The sequence below is a fragment of the Coregonus clupeaformis genome, chromosome 6, assembly GCF_020615455.1.
Source record: "Coregonus clupeaformis isolate EN_2021a chromosome 6, ASM2061545v1, whole genome shotgun sequence".
Taxonomy (NCBI): Eukaryota; Metazoa; Chordata; class Actinopteri; order Salmoniformes; family Salmonidae; genus Coregonus; species Coregonus clupeaformis.
In genome coordinates, this window is record NC_059197.1 from 34,395,063 (window position 1) to 34,420,348 (window position 25,286).

General features: G+C 45.9%; 1 protein-coding gene across 1 annotated transcript in view; it reads right to left on the bottom strand.

The window, feature by feature from the left end:
- LOC121567600 (voltage-gated potassium channel subunit beta-1-like) overlaps positions 1–25,286 on the bottom strand; it is a 95,091-nt gene that overhangs the window by 32,063 nt on the left and 37,742 nt on the right. Inside the window, exon 3 of the mRNA XM_041877774.1 lies at positions 21,210–21,247. Within this exon, the coding sequence (XP_041733708.1) occupies positions 21,210–21,247 (38 nt within the window). The remainder of the gene's footprint in view (positions 1–21,209; positions 21,248–25,286) is intronic.

Here is a 25,286-nt window from a genome sequence, read left to right on the forward strand (position 1 = left end):
TGTAGGTAGGTAGATAGACTGGGGTCTGGTTCTATAACCTGTAGGTAGGTAGGTAGGTAGGTAGGTAGGTAGGTAGGTAGGTAGGTAGGTAGGTAGGTAGGTAGGTAGGTAGATAGGTAGGTAGGTAGGTAGGTAGGACTGGGGTCTTTTATATAACCTGTAGGTAGGTAGGTAGGACTGGGGTCTTTTCTATAACCTTTAGGTAGGTAGGTAGGACTGGGGTCTTTTCTATAACCTGTAGGTAGGTAGGGAGGACTGGGGTCTTTTCTATAACCTGCAGGTGAGTAGGTAGGACTGGGATCTTTTCTATAACCTGTAGGTAGGTAGGTAGGACTGGGGTCTTTTCTATAACCTGTAGGTAGGTAGGTAGGACGGGGTCTTTCTATAACCTGTATGTAGGTAGGCAGGGGAGTGGGACTGGGGTCTTTTCTATAACCTGTAGGTAGGTAGGTAGGTAGGACTGGGCGTCTTTCTAGCAACCGTAGGAGTAGGTAGGACTGGGATCTTTTCTATAACCTGTAGGTAGGTAGGTAGGACTGGGTCTTATCTATAACCTGTAGGTAGGTAGGTAGGACTGGGGTCTTTTCTATAACCTGTAGGTAGGGTGGCAGGGACTGGGGTCTTTTCTATAACATGTAGGTGGTAGGTAGGACTGGGGTATTTTCTATAACCTGTAGGTAGGGTAGGTAGGGTAGGACTGGGGTCTTATCTATAACCTGTAGGTAGGTAGGTAGGACTGGGCTCTTTTCTATAACCTGTATGTAGGTAGGCAGGTAGGACTGGGGTCTTTTCTATAACCTGTAGGTAGGTAGGTAGGTAGGTAGGTAGGTAGGTAGGTAGGTAGGTAGGTAGGTAGGTAGGTAGGTAGGTAGGTAGGTAGGGTAGGTAGGAGGTAGGTAGGTAGGTAGGTAGGTACTGAGGTCTTTTCTATAACCTGTAGGTAGGTAGGTAGGTAGGTAGGACGGGGTCTTTTCAATAACCTCTAGGTAGGTAGGAGTGGGACTGGGGTCTTTTCTATAACCTGTAAGTAGGGTAGGGTAGGACTGGGGTCTTTTTCTATAACCTGTAGGTAGGTAGATAGGACTGGGGTCTGTTCTATAACCTGTAGGTAGGTAGTGTAGGTAGGTAGGTAGGTAGGTAGGTAGGTAGGTAGGTAGGTAGGTAGGTAGGTAGGTAGGACTGGGGTCTTTTCTATAACCTGTAGGTAGGTAGGTAGGACTGGGGTCTTTTCTATAACCTGTAGGTAGGTAGGTAGGACTGGGGTCTTTTCTATAACCTGTAGGTAGGTAGATAGGACTGGGGTCGTTCTATAACCTGTAGGTAGGCAGGTAGGTGCAGGTAGGTAGGTAGGAGGTGAGGTAGGGTAGGTAGGATGGGTAGGTCAGGGTGGTAGGTATGTAGGTAGGTAGGTAGGACTGGGGTCTTTTCTATAACCTGTAGGTAGGTGATAGGTAGGTTGGACTGGGGTCTTTTCAATAACCTCTAGGTAGGTAGGAGGGACTGGGGTCATTTTCTATTAAACCTGTAGGTAGGTAGGTAGGTCTGGGGGTCTTTTCTATAACCTGTAGGTAGGTAGATAGGACTGGGGTCTGTTCTATAACCTGTAGGGTAGGTAGGTAGGCAGGTGGTAGGTAGGTAGGTAGGTAGGTGTAGGTAGGTAGGTAGGTAGGAGGTAGGTAGGTAGGTAGGTAGGTAGGTAGGTAGGACTGGGGTCTTTATATAACCTGTAGGTAGGTAGGTAGGTAGGACTGGGGTCTTTTCTAAAACCTGTAGGTAGGTAGGTAGGACTGGGGTCTTTTCTATAACATGTAGGTAGGTAGGTAGGTAGGACTGGGGTCTTTTCTATAACCTGTAGGGTAAGTAGGTAGGACTGGGATCTTTTCTATAACCTGTAGGTAGGTAGGTAGGACTGGGGTCTTTTCTATAACCTGTAGGTAGGGTAGGTGAGGTAGGTAGGGGCAGGTAGGTAGGGTAGGTAGGTAGGTAGGTAGGGTAGGTAGGTAGGTGGGGACTGGGGGTCTTTTCTATAACCTGTAGTTAGGTAGTTTGGTAGGACTGGGGTCTTTTCTATAACCTGTAAATAGGTAGGTAGGACTGGGGTCTTTTCTATAACCTGTAGGTAGGTAGGTAGGACTGGGGTCTTTTCTATAACCTGTAGGTAGGTAGGTAGGTAGGTAGGTAGGTAGGTAGGTAGGTAGGTAGGTAGGTAGGTAGGTAGGTAGGTAGGTAGGTAGGTAGGTAGGTAGGACTGGGGTCTTTTCTATAACCTGTAGTTAGGTAGTTTGGTAGGACTGGGGTCTTTTCATAACTCTGTAAATAGGTAGGTAGGACTGGGGTCTTTCTATAACCTAGGTAGGTAGAGTATGGGACTGGGGTCTGTTCTATAACCTGTGGTAGGTAGGTAGGCAGGTAGGTAGGCAGGTAGGTAGGTAGGCAGGAGGTGAGTGGGTAGGTAGGCAGTGAAGGTAGGTAGGTAGGTAGGTAGGGGGACTGGGGTCTTTCTATAACCTGTAGGTAGGTAGATAGGTAGGTTGGACTGGGGTCTTTCAATAACCTCTAGGTAGGTAGGTAGGACTGGGGTCTTTTTCTATAACCTGTAGGTAGGTAGGTAGGACTGGGGGTCTTTTCTATAACCTGTAGGTAGGTAGATAGGACTGGGGTCTGTTCTATAAACCTGTAGGTAGGTAGGTAGGTAGGTAGGGAGGAGGAGGTAGGTAGGGAGGAGGTAGGTAGGTAGGTAGGTAGATAGGTAGGTAGGGTAGGTAGGTAGGACTGGGGTCTTTTATATAACCTGGGTAGGTAGGTAGGACTGGGGTCTTTTCTATAACCTGTAGGTAGGTAGGTAGGACTGGGGTCTTTTTCTATAACCTGTAGGTAGGTAGGTAGGAGGGACTGGGGTCTTTTCTATAACCTGTAGGTAAGCAGGTAGGACTGGGATCTTTCTTTAACCTGTAGGAGGTAGGGTAGGACTGGGGTCTTTTCATAACCTGTAGGTAGGTAGGTAGGACTGGGGTCTTTTCATAACCTGTATGTAGGTAGGCAGGTAGGACTGGGGTCTTTTTCTATAACCTGTAGGTAGGTAGGTAGGTAGGACTGGGGTCTTTTCTATAACCTGTAGGTAAGTAAGCAGGTGGACTGGGATCTTTTCTATAACCTGTAGGTAGGTAGGCAGGACTGGGGTCTTATCTATAACCTGTAGGTAGGTAGGTAGGACTGGGGTCTTTTTCTATGAACCTGTATGTAGGTAGGCAGGTAGGACTGGGGTCTTTTCTATAACCTGTAGGTAGGTGGGTAGGACTGGGGTCTTTTCTATAACATGTCGGTAGGTAGGTAGGACTGGGGTCTTTTCTATAACCTGTAGGTAGGTAGGTAGGTAGGTAGGTAGGTAGGTAGGTAGGTAGGTAGGTATGGTGGTAGGTAGGTAGGTAGGTAGGTAGGTAGGTGGGTGGGCAGGTAGGGAGGGAGGGAGGTAGGTAGGTAGGTAGGTAGGGAGGCAGGCAGGTAGGACTGGGGTCTTTTCTATAACCTGTGGGTAGGTAGGTAGGACTGGGGTCTTTTCTATAACCTGTAGGTAGGTAGGTAGGACTGGGGTCTTTTCTATAACCTGTAGGTAGGTAGGTAGGACTGGGGTCTTTTCTATAACCTGTAGGTAGGTAGGTAGGACTGGGGTCTGTTCTATAACCTTTAGGTAGGTAGGTAGGTAGGTAGGTAGGTAGGTAGGTAGGTAGGTAGGTAGGGTAGGTAGGTAGGTAGGTAGGTAGGTAGGTAGGTAGGTAGGACTGGGGTCTTTTCTATAACCTGTAGGTAGGTAGATAGGTAGGTTGGACTGGGGTCTTTTCAATAACCTCTAGGTAGGTAGGTAGGTCTGGGGTCTTTTCTATAACCTGTAGGTAGGTAGGTAGGACTGGGGTCTTTTCTATAACCTGTAGGTAGGTAGATAGGGACTGGGGTTGTTCTATAACCTAGGGGTAGGAGGCAGGCAGGCAGGCAGGCAGGCAGGCAGGCAGGCAGGCAGGCAGGGGAGGCAGGCAGGCAGATAGGCAGGCAGGTAGGTAGATAGGTAGGTAGGTAGGCAGGTAGGACTGGGGTCTTTATATAACCTGTAGGTAGGTAGGTAGGACTGGGGTCTTTTCTATAACCTGTAGGTAGGTAGGTAGGACTGGGGTCTTTTCTATAACCTGTAGGTAGGTAGGTAGGTAGGACTGGGGTCTTTTCTATAACCTGTAGGTAAGTAGGTAGGACTGGGATCTTTTCTATAACCTGTAGGTAGGTAGGTAGGACTGGGGTCTTTTCTATAACCTGTAGGTAGGTAGGTAGGACTGGGGTCTTTTCTATAACCTGTATGTAGGTAGGCAGGTAGGACTGGGGTCTTTTCTATAACCTGTAGGTAGGTAGGTAGGTAGGACTGGGGTCTTTTCTATAACCTGTAGGTAAGTAGGTAGGACTGGGATCTTTTCTATAACCTGTAGGTAGGTAGGTAGGACTGGGGTCTTATCTATAACCTGTAGGTAGGTAGGTAGGACTGGGGTCTTTTCTATAACCTGTAGGTAGGTGGTGCAGTGGGACTGGGGTCTTTTCTATAACATGTAGGTAGGTAGGTAGGACTGGGGTCTTTCTATAACCTGTAGGTAGGTAGGTGGGTAGGTGTGGTAGGGTGGTGAGGTAGGAGGTAGGTGGGTAGGCAGGGGTGGGCAGGTAGGGTAGGCAGGTGGGTGGGTGGTAGGTAGGAGGGAGGGAGGGAGGGAGGGAGGGAGGGGGGGTGGGGGGTGGTGGCAGGAGGGGGGGGTAGGTAGGAGGAGGAGGGTAGGTAGGTAGGTAGGTAGGTAGGTAGGTAGGGGTAGGTAGGTAGGAGGTAGGACTGGGGTCTTTCTATAACCTGAGGTAGGTAGGTAGGACTGGGGTCTTTTCTATAACCTGTAGGTAGGTAGGTAGGACTGGGGTCTTTTCTATAACCTGTAGGTAGGTAGATGGGACTGGGGTCTGTTCTATAACCTGTAGGTAGGTAGGTAGGAGGTGAGATAGGTAGGTAGGTAGGTAGGTAGGTAGGTAGGTAGGGTAGGTAGGACTGGGTCTTTTCTATAACCTGTAGGTAGGTAGATAGGTAGGTTGGACTGGGGTCTTTCAATAACCTCTAGGGAGGTAGGTAGGACTGGGGTCTTTTCTATAACCTGTAGGTAGGTAGGTAGGACTGGGGTCTTTTCTATAACCTGTAGGTAGGTAGATAGGACTGGGGTCTGTCTCTATAACCTGTGGTGGAGGAGGGAGGTGGGTGGGTAGGTAGGAGGTAGGTGCAGGGAGGAGGGGAGGAGAGGAGGTAGGTAGGTGGGGTAGGTAGATAGGTAGGTAGGTAGGTAGGAGGTAGGACTGGGGGTCTTTTATACAACCTGTAGGTAGGTAGGTAGGGACTGGGGTCTTTTCTATAACCTTTAGGTAGGTAGGTAGGACTGGGGTCTTTTCTATAACCTGTAGGTAGGTAGGTAGGTAGGACTGGGGTCTTTTCTATAACCTGTAGGTAGGTAGGTAGGACTGGGGTCTTTTCTATAACCTGTAGGTAGGTAGGTAGGACTGGGGTCTTTTCTATAACCTGTAGGTAGGTGAGATGGGACTGGGGGTCTGTCTCTATAACCTGTAGGAGGTAGGTAGGTAGGTGGTAGGTAGGAGGAGGTAGGAGGTGGAGGTAGGTAGGAGGTAGGTAGGAGGCAGGAGGTAGGAGGTAGGTGGTAGGTAGGTAGGTAGGTGGCAGGTAGGTAGGACTGGGGTCTTTTCTATAACCTGTAGGTAGGTAGATAGGTAGGTTGGACTGGGGTCTTTTCAATAACCTCTAGGTAGGTAGGGTAGGTCTGGGGTCTTTTCTATAACCTGTAGGTAGGTAGGTGGACTGGGGTCTTTTCTATAACCTGTAGGTAGGTAGATAGGACTGGGGTCTGTTCTATAACCTGTAGGTAGGTTGGTAGGTAGGTAGGTAGGTGGGGTAGGAGGCAGGAGGTAGGTAGGTAGGTGGTAGGTGGTAGGAGGTAGGTAGGTGGGTAGGTAGGTAGATGGGTAGGTAGGTAGGTAGGTAGGACTGGGGTCTTTTATATAACCTGTAGGTAGGTAGGTAGGACTGGGGGTCTTTTCTATAACCTGTAGGTAGGTAGGTAGGACTGGGGTCCTTTTTCTATAACCTGTGGGTAGGTAGGTAGGTAGGACTGGGGTCTTTTCTATAACCTGTAGGTAAGTAGGTAGGACTGGGATCTTTTCTATAACCCTGTGGGCAGGTAGGTAGGACTGGGGTCTCTTTCTATAACCTGTAGGTAGGTAGGTAGGACTGGGGTCTTTTCTATAACCTGTATGTAGGTAGGCAGGTAGGACTGGGGTCTTTTCTATAACCTGTAGGTAGGTAGGTAGGTAGGACTGGGGTCTTTTCTATAACCTGTAGGTAAGTAGGTAGGACTGGGATCTTTCTATAACCTGTAGGTAGGCAGGTAGGACTGGGGTCTTATCTATAACCCTAGGTAGTAGGTAGGACTGGGGTCTTTTTCTATAACCTGTGGTAGGTGGGTAGGACTGGGGTCTTTTCTATAACATGTAGGTAGGCAGGTAGGGACTGGGGGTCTTTCTATAACCTGTAGGTAGGTAGGTAGGTAGGTAGGTGGGTAGGAGGTGGCAGGTGGTGAGGTGGAGGTAGGAGGTAGGGTAGGTAGGCAGGTGGTGGGTGGGCAGGGTGGGCAGGTGAGGAGGTAGGGTAGGTAGGTGGGTGGTAGGTGGTAGGTAGGTAGGTAGGTAGGTAGGTGGGTAGGTAGGTAGGTGAGGTAGGTGATGGTAGGTAGGTAGGTAGGTAGGACTGGGGTCTTTTCTATAACCTGTAGGGTAGATAGGTAGGACTGGGGTCTTTCTATAACCTGTAGGTAGGTAGGTAGGACTGGGGTCTTTTCTATAACCTGTGGTAGGTAGATAGGACTGGGGTCTGTTCTGATAACCTGTAGGGTAGGTAGGAGGTAGGTAGGTAGGGTAGGTAGGTGAGGTGGTAGGTAGGTAGGTAGGTAGGTAGGGTAGGTAGGTAGGTAGGTAGGACTGGGGTCTTTCATAACCTGTAGGTAGGTAGATAGGTAGGTTGGACTGGGGGTCTTTTCAACAACCTCTAGGTAGGTAGGTAGGACTGGGGTCTTTTCTATAACCTGTAGGTAGGTAGGTAGGACTGGGGTCTTTTCTATAACCTGTGGTAGGTAGATAGGACTGGGGTCTGTTCTATAACCTGTAGGTAGGAGGTAGGAGGTAGGTGGGTAGGCAGGTGGGTGGGTGGTAGGTAGGTGGGCAGGTGGTGGGTAGGTAGGTAGGTAGGTAGGTAGATAGGTAGGTAGGTAGGTAGGTAGGACTGGGGTCTTTTATATAACCTGTAGGTAGGTAGGTAGGACTGGGGTCTTTTCTATAACCTGTAGGTAGGTAGGTAGGACTGGGGTCTTTTCTATAACCTGTAGGTAGGTAGGTAGGTAGGACTGGGGTCTTTTCTATAACCTGTAGGTAAGTAGGTAGGACTGGGATCTTTTCTATAACCTGTAGGTAGGTAGGTAGGACTGGGGTCTTTTCTATAACCTGTAGGTAGGTAGGTAGGACTGGGGTCTTTTCTATAACCTGTATGTAGGTAGGCAGGTAGGACTGGGGTCTTTTCTATAACCTGTAGGTAGGTAGGTAGGTAGGACTGGGGTCTTTTCTATAACCTGTAGGTAAGTAGGTAGGACTGGGATCTTTTCTATAACCTGTAGGTAGGTAGGTAGGACTGGGGTCTTATCTATAACCTGTAGGTAGGTAGGTAGGACTGGGGTCTTTTCTATAACCTGTAGGTAGGTGGGTAGGACTGGGGTCTTTTCTATAACATGTAGGTAGGTAGGTAGGACTGGGGTATTTTCTATAACCTGTAGGTAGGTAGGTAGGTAGGACTGGGGTCTTATCTATAACCTGTAGGTAGGTAGGTAGGACTGGGCTCTTTTCTATAACCTGTATGTAGGTAGGCAGGTAGGACTGGGGTCTTTTCTATAACCTGTAGGTAGGTAGGTAGGTAGGTAGGTAGGTAGGTAGGTAGGAAGGTAGGTAGGTAGGAGGAGGAGGGTAGGTAGGTAGGCAGGTGGTAGGCAGTTAGGTAGGACTGGGGTCTTTCTATAACCTGTAGTTAGGTAGTTTGGTAGGACTGGGGTCTTTTCTATAACCTGTAGTTAGGTAGTTTGGTAGGACTGGGGTCTTTTCTATAACCTGTAAATAGGTAGGTAGGACTGGGGTCTTTTCTATAACCTATAGGTAGGTAGGTAGGACTGGGGTCTTTTCTATAACCTGTAGGTAGGTAGGTAGGACTGGGGTCTTTTCTATAACCTGTAGGTAGGTAGGTAGGTAGGACTGGGGTATTTTCTATAACCTGTAGGGAACACAATAAATGACCTATACATTTGCATGTAGGTTTCTCACAAATTGGGATATGGGGGAGGGGAAAAGGAAGGGCATATGCAAATTAAATACTGTAGTATTTACTATAGTTTTTGAAAAATATAGTGTTTTGCAGACAGTGGTGTTTCTGCAGAAATTAATGTTGTATTCACTACAATGTTTTTTTTCAGATAATACTGTAGTATTTTACAACATTCTATATTAAGTACTACACATGATTGAGCGATACTACAGTGTGTAGTATAGAATTCTACACTATACTACAGTTTACTACAGAATTCTATAATTAATACTGTAGTACTCTATAGTAAACTGCATATTTCTTTGTGGGACAATAGGTGCTGTGTGTATCCATATAGAAGAGTTAGTCTTTCAAACGCTGAAGGTCATGACGTTTTGGTGGGTTGTGTATGTGTAATCTGAGCAACTCATCAAAATACGTTACTCATTCAAAATGGCTGCCTGTAGCCACTGTAAATGTCAACCTGGGTAACTTGTCCTAAGCGAGAAGCACATGTCATCACACCGCCATTGCCTAAGCCCTCTCTTCTCATACCCTGCTAACTACTAACTACTAACTCCTAACCCTAACCCTAACTCCTAACCCTAACCCTAACCCTAACCCTAACCCTAACCCTAACTCCTAACCTTAACCCTAACCCTAACCCTACCTAAACCCCTATTTTCATACCCTCCTAACCCCTAACCCTAACCCTTCTTCTCATACGCTCCTAACTCCTAACTCCTAACTCCTAACTCCTAACCCTAACCCTAACCCTAACCCTAACCTATACCTAACCCTAACCCTAACCCTAACCCTAACCCTAACCCTAGTCCTAACCCTAACCCTAACCCTAACCCTAACCCTAACCCTAAACCTAAACCTAAACCTAAACATAACCCTAACCCCTCTTGTCCTGTGGCAGATGGAGCTAATGACCAGTGACAGGGGAGTGTGGGGTTCTGAACACACACAGAGGCTTCCCCTCCCTGGTCCATAGAGACACAGTGCTGAGTCACCATGTTATTGGGTGTGTGTGTGTGTGTGTGTGTGTGTGTATGTGTCGTGTGTGTGTGTGTGTTGTGTGTCCTGTGTGTCCATATAATAGTGACAGGGATGGAGACGAGTGTACTTTTAATGCCAACAGATGAGGGCAGGGACCTTGGCCTGTAGGGGAGGGGGTGGGTAGTGAATTAAGAAGAGAGTGTCCAGAGGGACTGTATTGTAGGCAGGCCCAGCTGTGTGTGTTGAGGGTGGACGTCAGAGAGACAGGGACCCTGTAACCCCAACCATAGGGGACAGTGTGGGGGTGGGGAGACATGCAGTGGATAGGTTCTGGGGGAGAATATGGGAGAAGGGATAGGGCTGTGGCAGTCATTACATTTTGTCAGCCTGTAATTTTCATCATAGGTACACGTCAACTATGACACACAAATTGAGAAAAAAAAATCCAGAAAATCACATTGTAGGATTTTTAATGAATTTATTTGCAAATTATGGTGGAAAATAAGTATTTGTATTAATGGCACCTGTTTGAACTTGTTATCAGTATAAAAGACACCTGTCCACAACCTCAAACAGTCACACTCCAAACTCCACTATGACCAAGACCAAAGAGCTGTCAAAGGACACCAGAAACAAAATTGTAGACCTGCACCAGGCTGGGAAGACTGAATCTGCAATAGGTAAGCAGCTTGGTTTGAAGAAATCAACTGTGGGAGCAATTATTAGGAAATGGAAGACATACAAGACCACTGATAATCTCCCTCGATCTGGGGCTCCACGCAAGATCTCACCCCGTGGGGTCAAAATGATCACAAGAACGGTGAGCAAAAATCCCAGAACCACACGGGGGGACCTAGTGAATGACCTGCAGAGAGCTGGGACCAAAGTAACAAAGCCTACCATCAGTAACACACTACGCCGCCAGGGACTCAAATCCTGCAGTGCCAGACGTGTCCCCCTGCTTAAGCCAGTACCTGACCCTCACCCTATACTATTGTAAACAGCAAAAAAATGTTTGGGACATTAGGTGTTGTGTGTGTCCATATAGAAGGGTTAGTCTTTCAAACGCTGAAGGTCATGATTTTTGGTGGGTTGTGTGTGTGTAATCTGAGCAACTCATAAAAATACGTTACTCATTCAAAATGGCTGCCTGTAGCCACTGTAAATGTCACCCTGGGTAACTTGTCCTAAGCGAGAAGCACATGTCATCACACCGCCATTGCCTAAGCCCTCTCTTCTCATACCCTCCTAACTACTAACTCCTAACCCTAACCCTAACCCTAACCCTAACCCTAAACCTAACCCTAACCCTAAACCAAAACCAAACCCTAACCCTAAAGCTAACTTTAACCCTAACCCTAACCCTAACTCCTAACCTTAACCCTAACCCTAACCCTAACTTCTAACCCTAACCCTAACCCTAACCCTAACCCTAAACCTAAAGCGAACTTTAACCCTAACCCTAAACCTAACCATAAACCTGAACCTAAACCTAAACCTAAACCTAAAGCTAACCCTAACCCTAAACCTAAACCTAAACCTAAACCTAAACCTAAACATAACCCTAACCCTAACCCTAACCCTAACCCTAACCCTAACCCTAACCCTAAACCTAAACCTAAATCTAACCTAAACATAACACTAACCCTAACCCTAAACCTAACCCTAAAGCTAACCCTAAACTTAACCCTAAACCTAAAGATAACTCTAACCCTAACCCTAACCCTAACTCCTAACCATAACCCTAACCCTAACCCTAACCCTATCCCTAACCCTAACTCCTAACCCTAACCCTAACCCTAACCCTAACCCTAACCCTAAACCTAAACCTAAAGCGAACTTTAACCCTAACCCTAACCCTAAACCTAACCATAAACCTAAACCTAAACCTAAACCTAAACCTAAACATAAACCTAAAGCTAACCCTAAACCTAAACATAAACCTAAACCTAAACATAACCCTAACCCTAACCCTAACCCTAACCCTAACCCTAAACATAACCCTAAACCTAAACCTAAACCTAAACCTAAACCTAAATCTAAACCTAACCCTAAAGCTAACCCTAACCTAAACATAACACTAACCCTAACCCTAAACCTAACCCTAAAGCTAACCCTAACCCTAACCCTAAACCTAAAGATAACTCTAACCCTAACCCTAAACCTAAACCTAAACCTAAACCTAAACCTAAACCCAAACCTACACCTACACCTACACCTAAACCTAAACCTAAACCTAAACCTAAACCTAAACCTAAACCTAAACATAACCCTAACCCTAACCCTAACCCTAACCCTAACCCTAACCCTAAACCTAAACCTAAACATAACCCTAACCCCTCTTGTCCTGTGGCAGATGGAGCTAATGACCAGTGACAGGGGAGTGTGGGGTTCTGAACACACACAGAGGCTTCCCCTCCCTGGTCCATAGAGACACAGTGCTGAGTCACCATGTTATTGGTGTGTGTGTGTGTGTGTGTATGTGTCGTGTGTATGTGTGTGTGTTGTGTGTCCTGTGTGTCCATATAATAGTGACAGGGATGGAGACGAGTGTACTTTTAATGCCAACAGATGAGGGCAGGGACCTTGGCCTGTAGGGGAGGGGGTGGGTAGTGAATTAAGAAGAGAGTGTCCAGAGGGACTGTATTGTAGGCAGGCCCAGCTGTGTGTGTTGAGGGTGGACGTCAGAGAGACAGGGACCCTGTAACCCCAACCATAGGGGACAGTGTGGGGGTGGGGAGACATGCAGTGGATAGGTTCTGGGGGAGAATATGGGAGAAGGGATAGGGCTGTGGCAGTCATGACATTTTGTCAGCCGGTTATTGTCTTGCAAAAGACTGCCGGTCTCACGTTAATTGACCATTAATTAACATAAACATGTTTAGCATCTCCAGGTCTCCACCCATACAAGCTGCTGATGTGCGTCTTTGGAACATCTATATTTAAAAAAAAAGTATAAAAAATCAATTTAATATACACCATCACAATAAATCCATTATTTATTTTAGTTAGGTCTAACGAAACTTTATGATATGAGAATATGAGTTGGCCTACTGTAAGCCTGTGTTATCTGGCTATGCTTCATGCCATAGGCTGTCGGCTTGTTCATTTACAGTGGGGAAAAAAAAGTATTTAGTCAGCCACCAATTGTGCAAGTTCTCCCACTTAAAAAGATGAGAGAGGCCTGTAATTTTCATCATAGGTACACATCAACTATGACACACACATTGAGATTTTTTTCTCCAGAAAATCACATTGTAGGATTTTTAATGAATTTATTTGCAAATTATGGTGGAAAATAAGTATTTGGTCACCTACAAACAAGCAAGATTTCTGGCTCTCACAGAGCTGTAACTTCTTCTTTAAGAGGCTCCTCTGTCCTCCACTCGTTACCTGTATTAATGGCACCTGTTTGAACTTGTTATCAGTATAAAAGACACCTGTCCACAACCTCAAACAGTCACACTCCAAACTCCACTATGGCCAAGACCAAAGAGCTGTCAAAGGACACCAGAAACAAAATTGTAGACCTGCACCAGGCTGGGAAGACTGAATCTGCAATAGGTAAGCAGCTTGGTTTGAAGAAATCAACTGTGGGAGCAATTATTAGGAAATGGAAGACATACAAGACCACTGATAATCTCTCTCGATCTGGGGCTCCCCACAAGATCTCACCCTGTGTGGTCAAAATGATCACAAGAACGGTGAGCAAAAATCCCAGAACCACACGGGGGAACCTAGTCAATGACCTGCAGAGAGCTGGGACCAAAGTAACAAAGCCTACCATCAGTAACACACTACGCCGCCAGGGACTCAAATCCTGCAGTGCGAGACGTGTCCCCCTGCTTAAGCCAGTACATGTCCAGGCCCGTCTGAAGTTTGCTAGAGTGCATTGGGATGATCCAGAAGAGGATCGGGAGAATGTCATATGGTCAGATGAAACCAAAATATAACTTTTTGGTAAAAACTCAACTCGTCGTGTTTGGAGGACAAAGAATGCTGTTTTGCATCCAAAGAACACCACACCTACTGTGAAGCATGGGGGTGGAAACATCATGCTTTGGGGCTGTTTTTCTGCAAAGGGACCAGGACGACTGATCCGTGTAAAGGAAAGAATGAATGGGGCCATGTATCGTGAGATTTTGAGTGAAAACCTCCTTCCATCAGCAAGGGCATTGAAGATGAAACGTGGCTGGGTCTTTCAGCACGACAATGATCCCAAACACACCGCCCGGGCAACGAAGGAGTGGCTTCGTAAGAAGCATTTCAAGGTCCTGGAGTGGCCTAGCCAGTCTCCAGATCTCAACCCCATAGAAAATCTTTGGAGGAAGTTGAAAGTCTGTGTTGCCCAGCGACAGCCCCAAAACATCACTGCTCTAGAGGAGATCTGCATGGAGGAATGGGCCAAAATACCAGCAACAGTGTGTGAAAACCTTGTGATTATAGTAAACTGCATATTTTTATTTGGGACAATAGGTGCTGTGTGTGTCCATATAGAAGAATTAGTCTGTCAAACGCTGAAGGTCATGATGTTTTGGTGCGTTGTGTGTGTGTAATCTGAGCAACTCATCAAAATACGTTACTCATTCAAAATGGCTGCCTGTAGCCACTGTAAATGTCAACCTGGGTAACTTGTCCTAAGCGAGAAGCACATGTCATCGCACCGCCATTGCCCAAGTCCCTCTTCTCATACCCTCCTAACTACTAACTCCTAACCCTAACCCTAACCCTAACCTTAACCCTAACCCTACCTAAGCCCCTTCTTCTCACCCTCCTAACTCCTAACTCCTAACCCTGAGAAATGTTCACTTATTTAATTATTTATTTATTAGTGGATTTATGTTTTTATATATGTTTTTTAAGCACTTACCTTGAATATGATGGCACTTTTTGTTTATTCCTTAGTGTGGCGTGTATTGTGGCACTTATTTTTTTATTCCTTAGTGTGGTGTGGTTTTATCTCATTTATTGTTTGTATATTCTTACAGCACTTATTTTGAGTTGAAAGTATGTTGATTTGTTTATTGTTGATTTGTCCTGTTTGATAGCACTTATGATTGTCCTTATTTATTTTTTATTTGTTTATTTATTGGGTGGTTCTCCCTTTTGGCCTTCCCCTTTTCCCTTATTTTTCTTTCCTTGATCCCTAACCTAAACCCCTGGTTCCTAGCACCCTTACCTTAACCTAACCCTTACCTTAACCTAACCCTTAACTTAACCTAACCCTTACCTTAACCTAACCTTTACCTTAACCTAACCTTTAACTTAACCTAACCCTTACCTTAACCTAACCCTTACCTTAACCTAGCCTTAACCTTAACCTTAACCTTAACCTTAACCTTAACCTTAACCCTAACCCTACCTAAGCCCCCTCTTCTCATACCCTCCTAACTCCTAACCCTAACCCTGACCCTAACCCCTGACCGTAACCCTAACCCTTATACTATAGTAAACTGCATATTTTTATTTGGGACAATAGGTGCTGTGTGTGTCCATATAGAAGAGTTAGTCTGTCAAACGCTGAAGGTCATGAAGTTTTGGTGGGTTGTGTGTGTGTAATCTGAGCAACTCATCAAAATACGTTACTCATTCAAAATGGCTGCCTGTAGCCACTGTAAATGTCAACCTGGGTAACTTGTCCTAAGCGAGAAGCACATGTCATCACACCGCCATTGCCTAAGCCCCCTCTTCTCATACCCTCCTAACTACTAACTCCTAACCCTAACCCTAACCCTAAACCTAACCCTAAACCTAAAGCTAACCCAACCATAAACCTAAACATAACCCTAACCCTAACCCTAACCCTAACCCTAACCCTAACCCTAAACCTAACTTAACCCTAACCCTAACCCTAAAGCTAACCCAACCATAAACCTAAACATAAACCTAACCCTAACCCTAACCCTAACCCTAACCCTATCCCTATCCCTAAACCTAACCCTAAACCTCCAAACCAAGCTGCACCATTTTGATTTCTCCCCAACCCCCTTCCCTCTCCCCCTCCCTACCTCCTCCAGTTCCTTCCTTAGATCCTCCAGTAGAGGTGGCAGTTCCCCCCTCCTTATCCAACATCATGAACTTGTCAAAGTCTTTTCAATTTACAGCACCGCAGGCCCAACTCCTGGAGAGAGGGTTGTCATTCATTCCCCGTCCAATCAAATTCGACTGGGAGGAACTTCATAGGGACACCCACAAATACCATAGACGACTCAAACTTCTCGACTATTTTGACTATCGGACAAATGACAACTACTTACCATTCACCCTTCCTTCGACCTGGGAACCTAAACTGTCCCAGGTAGACAGGAGGGTCCAGAATCTAATCAGAACGGACAAAGACACCCTTCACAACTACCACACCCAGGCAGATAGACAGGACAACCTCACTAGTATAGAAAGACAAGCCATAAAATAACTTATAAACAACCCTCACATAATATTGAAACCAGCAGATAAGGGATCAAAAACAGTGATCCTAGACAAACATCAATACACATATGAGGCAAACAGACAGTTATCCAACACCAAGTACTATGTACCAATAGAAGAAAGCCTACAACCACAGACTCAGACTAAGCTACGCCGAATCATACAAACACTTTATGATAAACGGTACATCAATAAGAAACAACGAGACTTTCTATTTGGACCAGACACCCTACTTTGTAAAATTCACAAAGAACCAGACACCTGGACAATTCCCCATGAAGTTCCTCCTGGAAGGCCCATCGTATCAGACTGCAATAGTGAATCGTACAACATAGCTCAATATATTGACCATCATATCAACCCTCTCTCCACTAGACACCCCAGCTACCTCAGAGACACTTACCACTTCCTTGAGAAGATTAAACCCATAGTTGTTCCCTCCCAAACATACATATTCACTATAGACATTGATAGCTTATATACCAACATAAATACAGCAACAGGAATACAGACGGTTAGAAATCTACTCCATGCACACCCAGATAGGAATAGACCAGACAATGAATTACTACAATTATTAGAAATTAGTCTCACACACAACGATTTTATATTCAATGATAGGCACTACTTGCAGGTGGAGGGAACGGCTATGGGGAAGAAATTTGCCCCTGCATATGCAAACATCTACATGGCTGAATGGGAGAGAGAGGCATTGGCCAAGTGCCCACATCAACCCACATTTTATTACAGATTTCTAGACGACATCATAGGAGCCTGGCCTCATGACATCCAACTATTCACTGAATTCATCAGCATTCTCAACAGTCATCACCCGTCCATTAAGGTTAAATACACAATAGATCCATGTGAAGTACATTTCTTGGATACCACAGTATTCTTTAATCAGATAAATCAATCCCAAAAAACATTACTCACTAAAGTTTATTTCAAACCAACAGATACACATGCTCTACTCCATAAACAGAGTTATCATCCCAAACATACATTTAAAGGCATCGTCAAATCCCAAATTATACGGTTCCATAGGATATCCTCCTGTAAACAGGATCTGGACACAGCAATTCAAACACTATTTCATGCACTTAGACAAAGAGGCTACTCAAAACGATACCTCAGAACCATAAAAACCAGTACCTTGGCGGCCCTCTCTCCCATTCAGCTAACACACCCACAAAACACAAGTCTGTCAATCACTCTTTCTGACCACAACTTTCATTACACAGGTTCTGGAGGCACTTCCAAATCCCCCCCTTCCCCTGACCTTAACCCTGACCCTAACCTTAACCCTTACCCTAACCAGGGTTCGTATCCTGCTCCCGCCCCTGACCCTAACCTTAACCCTTACCCTAACCCGGGTTCGTATCCTGTTCGAACTCCTTACCCCACCCCCCAACCCTAACCCTAACCCTAACCCTAACCCTAACCCTAACCCTACCCCCAACCCTACTCCTAACCCTACTCCTAACCCTAACCCTAACCTTAACCCTTACCCTAACCAGGGTTCGTATCCTGCTCCCGCCCCTGACCCTAACCTTAACCCTTACCCTAACCCGGGTTCGTATCCTGTTCCAACTCCTAACCCTACCCCCAACCCTACTCCTAACCCTAACCCTACCCCCAACCCTACTCCTAACTCTAACCCTAACCCTACTCCTAACCCTAACCCTACCCCCAACCCTACTCCTAACCCTAACCCTAACCCTGACCCTAACCTTAACCCTTACCCTAACCCGGGTTCGTATCCTGTTCCCACCCCTAACCCTACTCCTAACCCTAACCCCACCAAAACCCCCCCCTCTCTGAATCACAACCTTCTCTCCTCTTCTGATTCCTCTTCCAATCAGCAGACAGTCCTTATCCCCTTAGTCACTACATTCTCACATAGGATCAGACCGCTACATCAGGCATTCAAACATAATTTTCTCATTACTCAACAGGCATACACACCCTTTCAGCCATATAGAATTATCTCAGCATTCAGAAGGAATAAGAGTCTCAAAGACGTCCTAATCAAAGCAAAATACAGCACTAAGCCCCCACAACCACCCAAACCTCAGACGGCCCACTTCAAACAAAGAAAATTCATTTCAAATCCACACAGCAAGACCTCCACTCCAGTTCTAGACTCTATCTCACTCAACACTCCAAATGTCATTTATATAATTACCTGTACATTATGCAAAAAACACTACATCGGGGAAACTCAGTATACAATAGAAACTAGACTTAAACAACATCTATTCAACATCAAACGGGCCCATCTACACACAGAACTAGTCACTCATTTCCAGGATCACCCCATCACTTACCTCAATATATCCGGCTTACAGTCATGTTCTGGGTGGACCAGTGGGCGGCGAAAAGCAGTGGAACGTGGGTGGATAAGAGATCTTCAAAAATTACACCCACCGGTCTGAATGAGCGTTTTAACCAGTTAGATGGGATCAATCGAAAGGGATAGCACTTGTTTACAGGGATCTCAAGGAGGTGAAAGAAGGATGCACTATTCAAACAAAAAATAAAGTTTAAGTGGATTTGTCTAATATTTAATATTTGCATGCTTATCTTAAATAGTTTTATTCCTTCCTTTTTTAGGTATTTGATTTTGTTTTGACATTTTAGCACTTTATCTCTTAGCACTTTGTCTTCTAGCGCTTATATATGTGTATATAATTGTGTTTGTATATGTATTATTAAAGCATCTATCCCCTGATCCCTTGTATATTTTAATATCTCAGTCCCTTCATGGTCCTAGATAACCACTCAGACTATCATTTAGAAACAATAATAACCTACTTACTTTTGGTAAGGTTTGTAGGGGGTAATCTAGATAATTTTAACAGTTGAATGGTTTATAGCATTATATTGGAGGGGCACACAACAATAGGCCTGCGCACCACAAGACAAACCAGTCTCTTTTTAACCCTACCCTAATTCAAAACCTAACCCTAACCCTAACCCTAACCATAACCCTAAAGTTAACTTTAACCCTAACCCTAAACCTAAACCTAACCCTAACCCTAACCCTAACCCTAAACCTAAACCTAAAGCTAACCCAACCATAAACCTAAACATAACCCTAACCCTAACCCTAACCCTAACGCTAACCCTAACCCTAACGCTAACCCTAAACCTAATGCTAACCCAATCATAACCCTAACCCTAACCCTAACCCTAACCATAACCATAAACATAACCCTAACCCTAACCCTAACCTAAACATAAACCTAAACATTACCCTAACCCTAAACATAAACATAAACATAAACATAAACATAAACATAAACATAAACATAAACATAACCCTAACCCTAACCCTAACCCTAAACTTAAACCTAAACCTAACCCTAAACCTAAAGTTAACTTTAACCCTAACCCTAAACCGAAACCTAAACATAACCCTATTCATTATGATGTCATTACCTAAATGTTTGGCCGATTTAGAACCTACTACAAAAAAATTAAAATAATAATACTATTCCTTATTGAGGCCTGCTGGGGGAGGAGTTCCCAGGCGGTCTATCCAATTATGTCTCTCTCTGGAGAAGTCATTTATCTCTATCTCCTCCCCTACGTGGCTCCTTCGCCGATAAAATGCCCATATATAACGTAAGGCTCTTAGTTCATGATTACGGCTGTTGAAATGCCTGGCAACAGGTGGTTTGTCCTCATGGTTACGGCTGTTGAAATGCCTGGCAACAGGTGATTTTTCATAATGGTTATGGCTGTTGAAATGCCTGGCAACAGGTGATTTTTCATAATGGTTATGGCTGTTGAAATGCCTGGCAACAGGTGGTTTGTCCTCATGGTTATGGCTGTTGAAATGCCTGACAACAGGTGGTTTGTCCTCATGGTTACGGCTGTTGAAATGCCTGGCAACAGGTGGTTTGTCCTCATGGTTACGGCTGTTGAAATGCCTGGCAACAGGTGGTTTGTCCTCATAGTTACGGCTGTTGAAATGCCTGGCAACAGGTGATTTGTCCTCATGGTTACGGCTGTTGAAATGCCTGGCAACAGGTGATTTGTCCTCATGGTTACGGCTGTTGAAATGCCTGGCAACAGGTGGTTTGTCCTCATGGTTACGGCTGTTGAAATGCCTGGCAACAGGTGGTTTGTCCTCATGGTTATGGCTGTTGAAATGCCTGGCAACAAGTGGTTTTTCCTCATGGTTGTGAACGGAGCTCTTGTGCTCACATATCCTAATTTGGTTCACGTTTGGTCTTACCCACATAATTAAAGTTACAGGAACACTGAAGGAGATATACGACATATTTCATGTTACATGTTATTCTACCTCAAACCTTTATCCTCTCTCCAGAATTGGGACAGAGTTCCCTCTGATCATGGCATCACAGTTGCGACACGGTTGCGACAAGGGAAATGATAGACATTAAATGCAATGCTTTTTTCTTTGGAAAATCTGACCTTTACTAAACAATCCCGTAAATTTAAAGGTCTCTTATTGCAAAACCTCAGGGTGTCTATTAACCACATCCTTGATTGCAGTTGTGGAAAAAGTACCCGGATAGCCAGGGGCACATTCCAACACTCAGACATCATTTACAAACAAAGCATTTGTGTTTAGTGAGTCCGCCAGATCAGATGCCACTAGGGATGACCAGGGATTTTCTCTTTAAGTGTGTGAATTAGACCATTTTCCTGTCCTGCTAAGCATTCAAAATGTAACGAGTACTTTTGGGTGTCAGGGAAAATGTACGGAGTAAAAAGTACATTATTTTCTTTACGAATGTAATGGAGTTAAAGTAAAAGTTGTCAAAAATATAAATAGTACCCCAAAAAACTACTTAAGTAGTACTTTAAAGTATTTTTACTTAAGTACTTTACAACACTGCTTGATCGACCTTGAAATAGGACTGTAGGTGGACACCAAAGTTACAGAGGGAGGAGAGGGATTCTTTGACGTGGTTTGACATAATGCATTCCGCTCAGTTCGTCTTTACTCTCTTAAGGCAATTGTCCAATAACTATTCTTTATACCCTCTCGTTTTGAATCTTTCACATAGATCTTTGGCATTGTACTAATGCGCCTAATGCGAAGGGAATTGGATATATGGTAAACTATTTCTTACTGCTGAAATAAAGAAAGGTATTTATATCCGTTTATTTTCTATACACCTACCACACATTACGCTGCATTACTGTACACTAACTGAAGCAAAGGGATTTTACCCAGAGTACACTCTGATACCCGACTAACTTTGTGCCTGCTAAAGTCCAGAGTAGTTGTAGAGCAGTAAAAACCAGTGAACTCCAGACTGCATCCATTTCCTATCTCCATAAAACCAAATGGAAAAGCATTAGGAAATCATCGTCTTACCTCATCTGTGATCTGACCGCCAAACGTTACCCACGTACCTGAAACAGAAACAGAGATAGCAAATTAGAGGTTGTAGCATCACATAATCGTAAAACGTTGGTGCTTCCATGTGCAGTACTATACATACAGATATGCCCGGTATTTCACTTGGGCAGGAGCTCACCGAAACTAAATACCGGCAACTCAAATTTTATTCTGCTTGAGTTCGGTACCTCCTATAGAATATTAGCTCAAAAAAAGATTGAGGAATTCCTTCACCTAAATATAAACGGTACCGGCACCCAAAATGAGTACCAGCACCTATTTCAGTCCTAGTCAATCACTGCATATGCCATTGTCAGAATCTCAGACGTTGTGCTAACAGTTACTAAACATGTGTAAAGGCTGAGACTGGGATGTCAGTGGGAGTAATTCCTACAGGCCTTATCCCTGAGACAACACTGATGAGCACCTGCAGACTGCAGACAGACAGAATAAGCTGCCGGCACTTCAGATCGAATCTGTCCTGTCAGGAGAATAGCATGCAAGCAGATAACAGCATGTGTACAGAGCAGTGGAGGCTCCTCAGAGGAGGAAGGGGAGGAACATCCTCCTCAGTGAATTTCATAAAAATAAAAATAGTAAACATTAAAAAAGTTTTCCTTTTTAGATAAAACTATACTAAATATATTCATGTCACCAAATAATTGATTAAAACACACTGTTTTGCAATGAATGTCTACAGTAGCCTCAACAGCACTCTGTAGGGTAGCACCATGGTGTAGTCGGAGGATATCTAGTTTCCGTCCTCCTCTGGGTACATTGACTTCAATACAAAACCTAGAAGGCTCATGGTTCTCACCCCCTTCCATAGACTTGCAAAATAATTATGACTACTTCTGGAGGACGTCCTCCAACCTATCAGAGCTCTTGCAGCATGAACTAACATGTTGTCCACCCAATCAAAGGATCAGAGAATGAATCTAGTACTGAAAACACAAGCTACAGCTAGCTAGCAATGCAGTGCATAAACATGTAGTGAGTAGTTGACTCAAAGAGAGAGAAAGACAATAGTTCAACAGTTTTGAACAAATGCATTTCTTTAAAAATTATGGATAAGCAATAGAGAGAGAGAGAGAGAGAGAGAGAGAGAGAGAGAGAGAGAGAGAGAGAGAGAGAGAGAGAGATAGTTATATTTCATTTTATTTCTTTCACTTTCATGTTCACTTAGCTAGTGAATGCAGCTTGCTAGTTTAGCCTACTCAAACACCCGGCTCAAACAGAGAGGGATGCTATCATAGCTAGCTGGCTATGGCTATCCAACACTGGAACTCTTCCAAGTCAAGGTAAGCTTTTGGTTTTATTCATTTATTGCCACCGGGGCCCGCCGGTGTAACTGCTAAACTGCTTGCTGACTGTACACTGTACTGTATGATTGTAGTGTTTTTTTTGGTAATACGTTAGTTGTAGTAGCTATGTTGACTATGATGTTAGCTAATATGGTGACAACAATGTAGGCTGTGTGTAGCGGTTAGCGGTTATGATATGAAAGTTTAGCTTGGAAAGTTATTTTTTGCATGGTCACAGACAGCTGATTCGTTGTGCACTGAAGTCCACAAGTGAAGGGAAAAGGTGAGAGGAGGAGAGTGTGTAGATGAGAGAAGGAATTATGTGATCATGCTGTTTTCCTTTCACACAATTATCTTCTTGTATCTTTCTATCAGAATGGCTTCATCACCCGGTGCACTGTCCCCGTGCGTGTCCGGGTGGCAGGGGGGCTGTGGGAGGATGTCCAGTTTTTTATTGTGGACTTTCCGGAGTGTCCCCTCGTCCTCAGGCACCCCTGGCTGGTTGCCCAAAAACCCCGGATAGACTGGTCCACGGGGCGGCTCAACCTGGAGGGAGGCTCCGCCTCCGTCCTGTTCCGGTGTCCACCAACCACTCATCAGCCCAAACCACCGTCCCAGACCACCTACCTGTTCTCACCTCTTCCCCAGGTCCCACACTCCAAACCGCCTACCGCCCTAGCGGCGGTTGCCCCCGGGAGGACGGCGGCTAAAGTCACCGGCCCAGACCTGGCAGAAGTTCCCCGGGAGTATTGGTATCTGGGGGAGGTGTTTAGTACGAGGCGTGCCATGGGCCTACCTCCCCACAGGCCATACGACTATGCTAGCAATCTCCTGCAGGGCGCCATACCCACACGAGGGCGATTGTTTTCCTTGTACGGGCCGGAGACACTGGCTCGTCGAGGGTCACATCCGTCCCTCTATTTCACCCGCAGGCGCGGGCTTCTTCTTCGTGGAGAAAAAGGACGGTGGGCAGCGGCCGTGCATTGATTACCGGGAGCTCAACGACATAAAATAAAAATAAATAAATAAATATGCCATTTAGCAGACGCTTTTATCCAAAGCGACTTACAGTCATGCGTGCATACATTTTTGTGAATGGGTGGTCCCGGGGATCGAACCCACTACCTTGGCGTTACAAGCGCCGTGCTCTACCAGCTGAGCTACAGAGGACCACTCCTGGTTAAGAACCGCTACCCACTCCCCTTGATTGGGTAGCGGTTCTTAACCAGGACAGAGGACATCACGGTTAAGAACCGCTACACACTCCCCTTGATGACGACTGCATTCGAGTCATTGCAGGGAGCCCGGGTCTTCACCAAGCTGGACTTACATAATGCCTACAACCTGGTGAGGATTCGGGGGGGGGGGGGGGGACGAGTGGAAGATGGCTTTTAACACACCCAGTAGACATTACGAGTACCATGTCATGCCGTTCGGTCTAGCCAACACGCCTGCAGTGTTCCAGCCGTTGGCTCTGAGACCTCCTGAACTACAGCGTCTTCGTGTATTTGGATGACATCGTAATATTTTCAAAGGACATGAGTGAACACCAGCAGCACGTTCGGCAGGTCCTCCAACGCCTTCTCCGTCACCAGCTCTACATCAAGGCGGAGAAGTGCATGTTCCACACAGAGACAGTCTCTTTCCTGGGCTTCATCATCACTTATTATTTATATTATCACCCAGGGGGACCTACGGATGGACCCAGCCAAGGTCAGCGCGGTACTGGATTGGCCCCAGCCCTCATCCCTCAAGAAACTACAACGGTTTTAGGGTTCGCTAATTGTTATAGGCTATTTATTTGCAATTTTAGCTCCCTAGCAGCTCCCCTGACAGCCCTCACCCAGACGAGCATGCGCTCCTTCGCCTGGTACCCCAGAAGGGGGGAACGCATTTGATGCGCTTAAGCGGTGCTTTACATCGGCCCCGGTCCTAGGGCATCCTGATCCGTCCCTGCCGTTCATTGTGGAGGTGGATGATTCAGACGTTGCGGTGGGAGAAATCCTGTCCCAGCGGTTCCTCACGGATGATAAGACTCACCCCTTCGCGTTTTTTTCCCGTCGGCTGTCCCCGGCAGAGCGGAATTACGACGTGGGGAACCGTGAGCTGCTAGCGGTCAAGCTCGCCCTGGGGGAGTGGAGGCATTGGCTAGAGGGGGCAACCCATCCATTCGTCATAAAAACTGACCACAAGAACTTAGCCTACATTCAGGGGGCCAAGAGGCTCAACTCGCGCCAGGTGGGCGTTGTTCTTCACCAGGTTCCGGTTCATGATCACATACCGTCCGGGGTCGAAGAACACCAAGCCTGACGCGCTCTCCCGGCAGTTCGACCCCATGGACCTGGTGGAGAGGGACAAAATCATTGTCCCCAACGCCCTGATTGCTACCCCAGTTTTGTGGGGAATCGATAGGCTGGTCAGAGCAGCGCTACGGCGGGAGCCCGATCCAGGCGGAGGTCCATCGGGGAGGATGTACGTACCCAAGGCTGCACGCTCGCAACTGCTTCAGTGGGTGCACGCATCTGACCTCACCAGCCATACAGGGGGTGCCAGGATGTTGGAGTTCCTGCGTAGGAGGTTCTGGTGGCCATCAGCTGAGGGGGATATGCGCGCCTTCGTGGCTGTTTACCCGGTGTGCGCGCACACGAAGTACTCACGTCAGCCCGCGGCAGGGCTGCTCCGATCCCTGCCTATCCCCAAGCGCCCCTGGTCCCATATCTTGCTGGATTTAATTTAATTAACCCCCCTC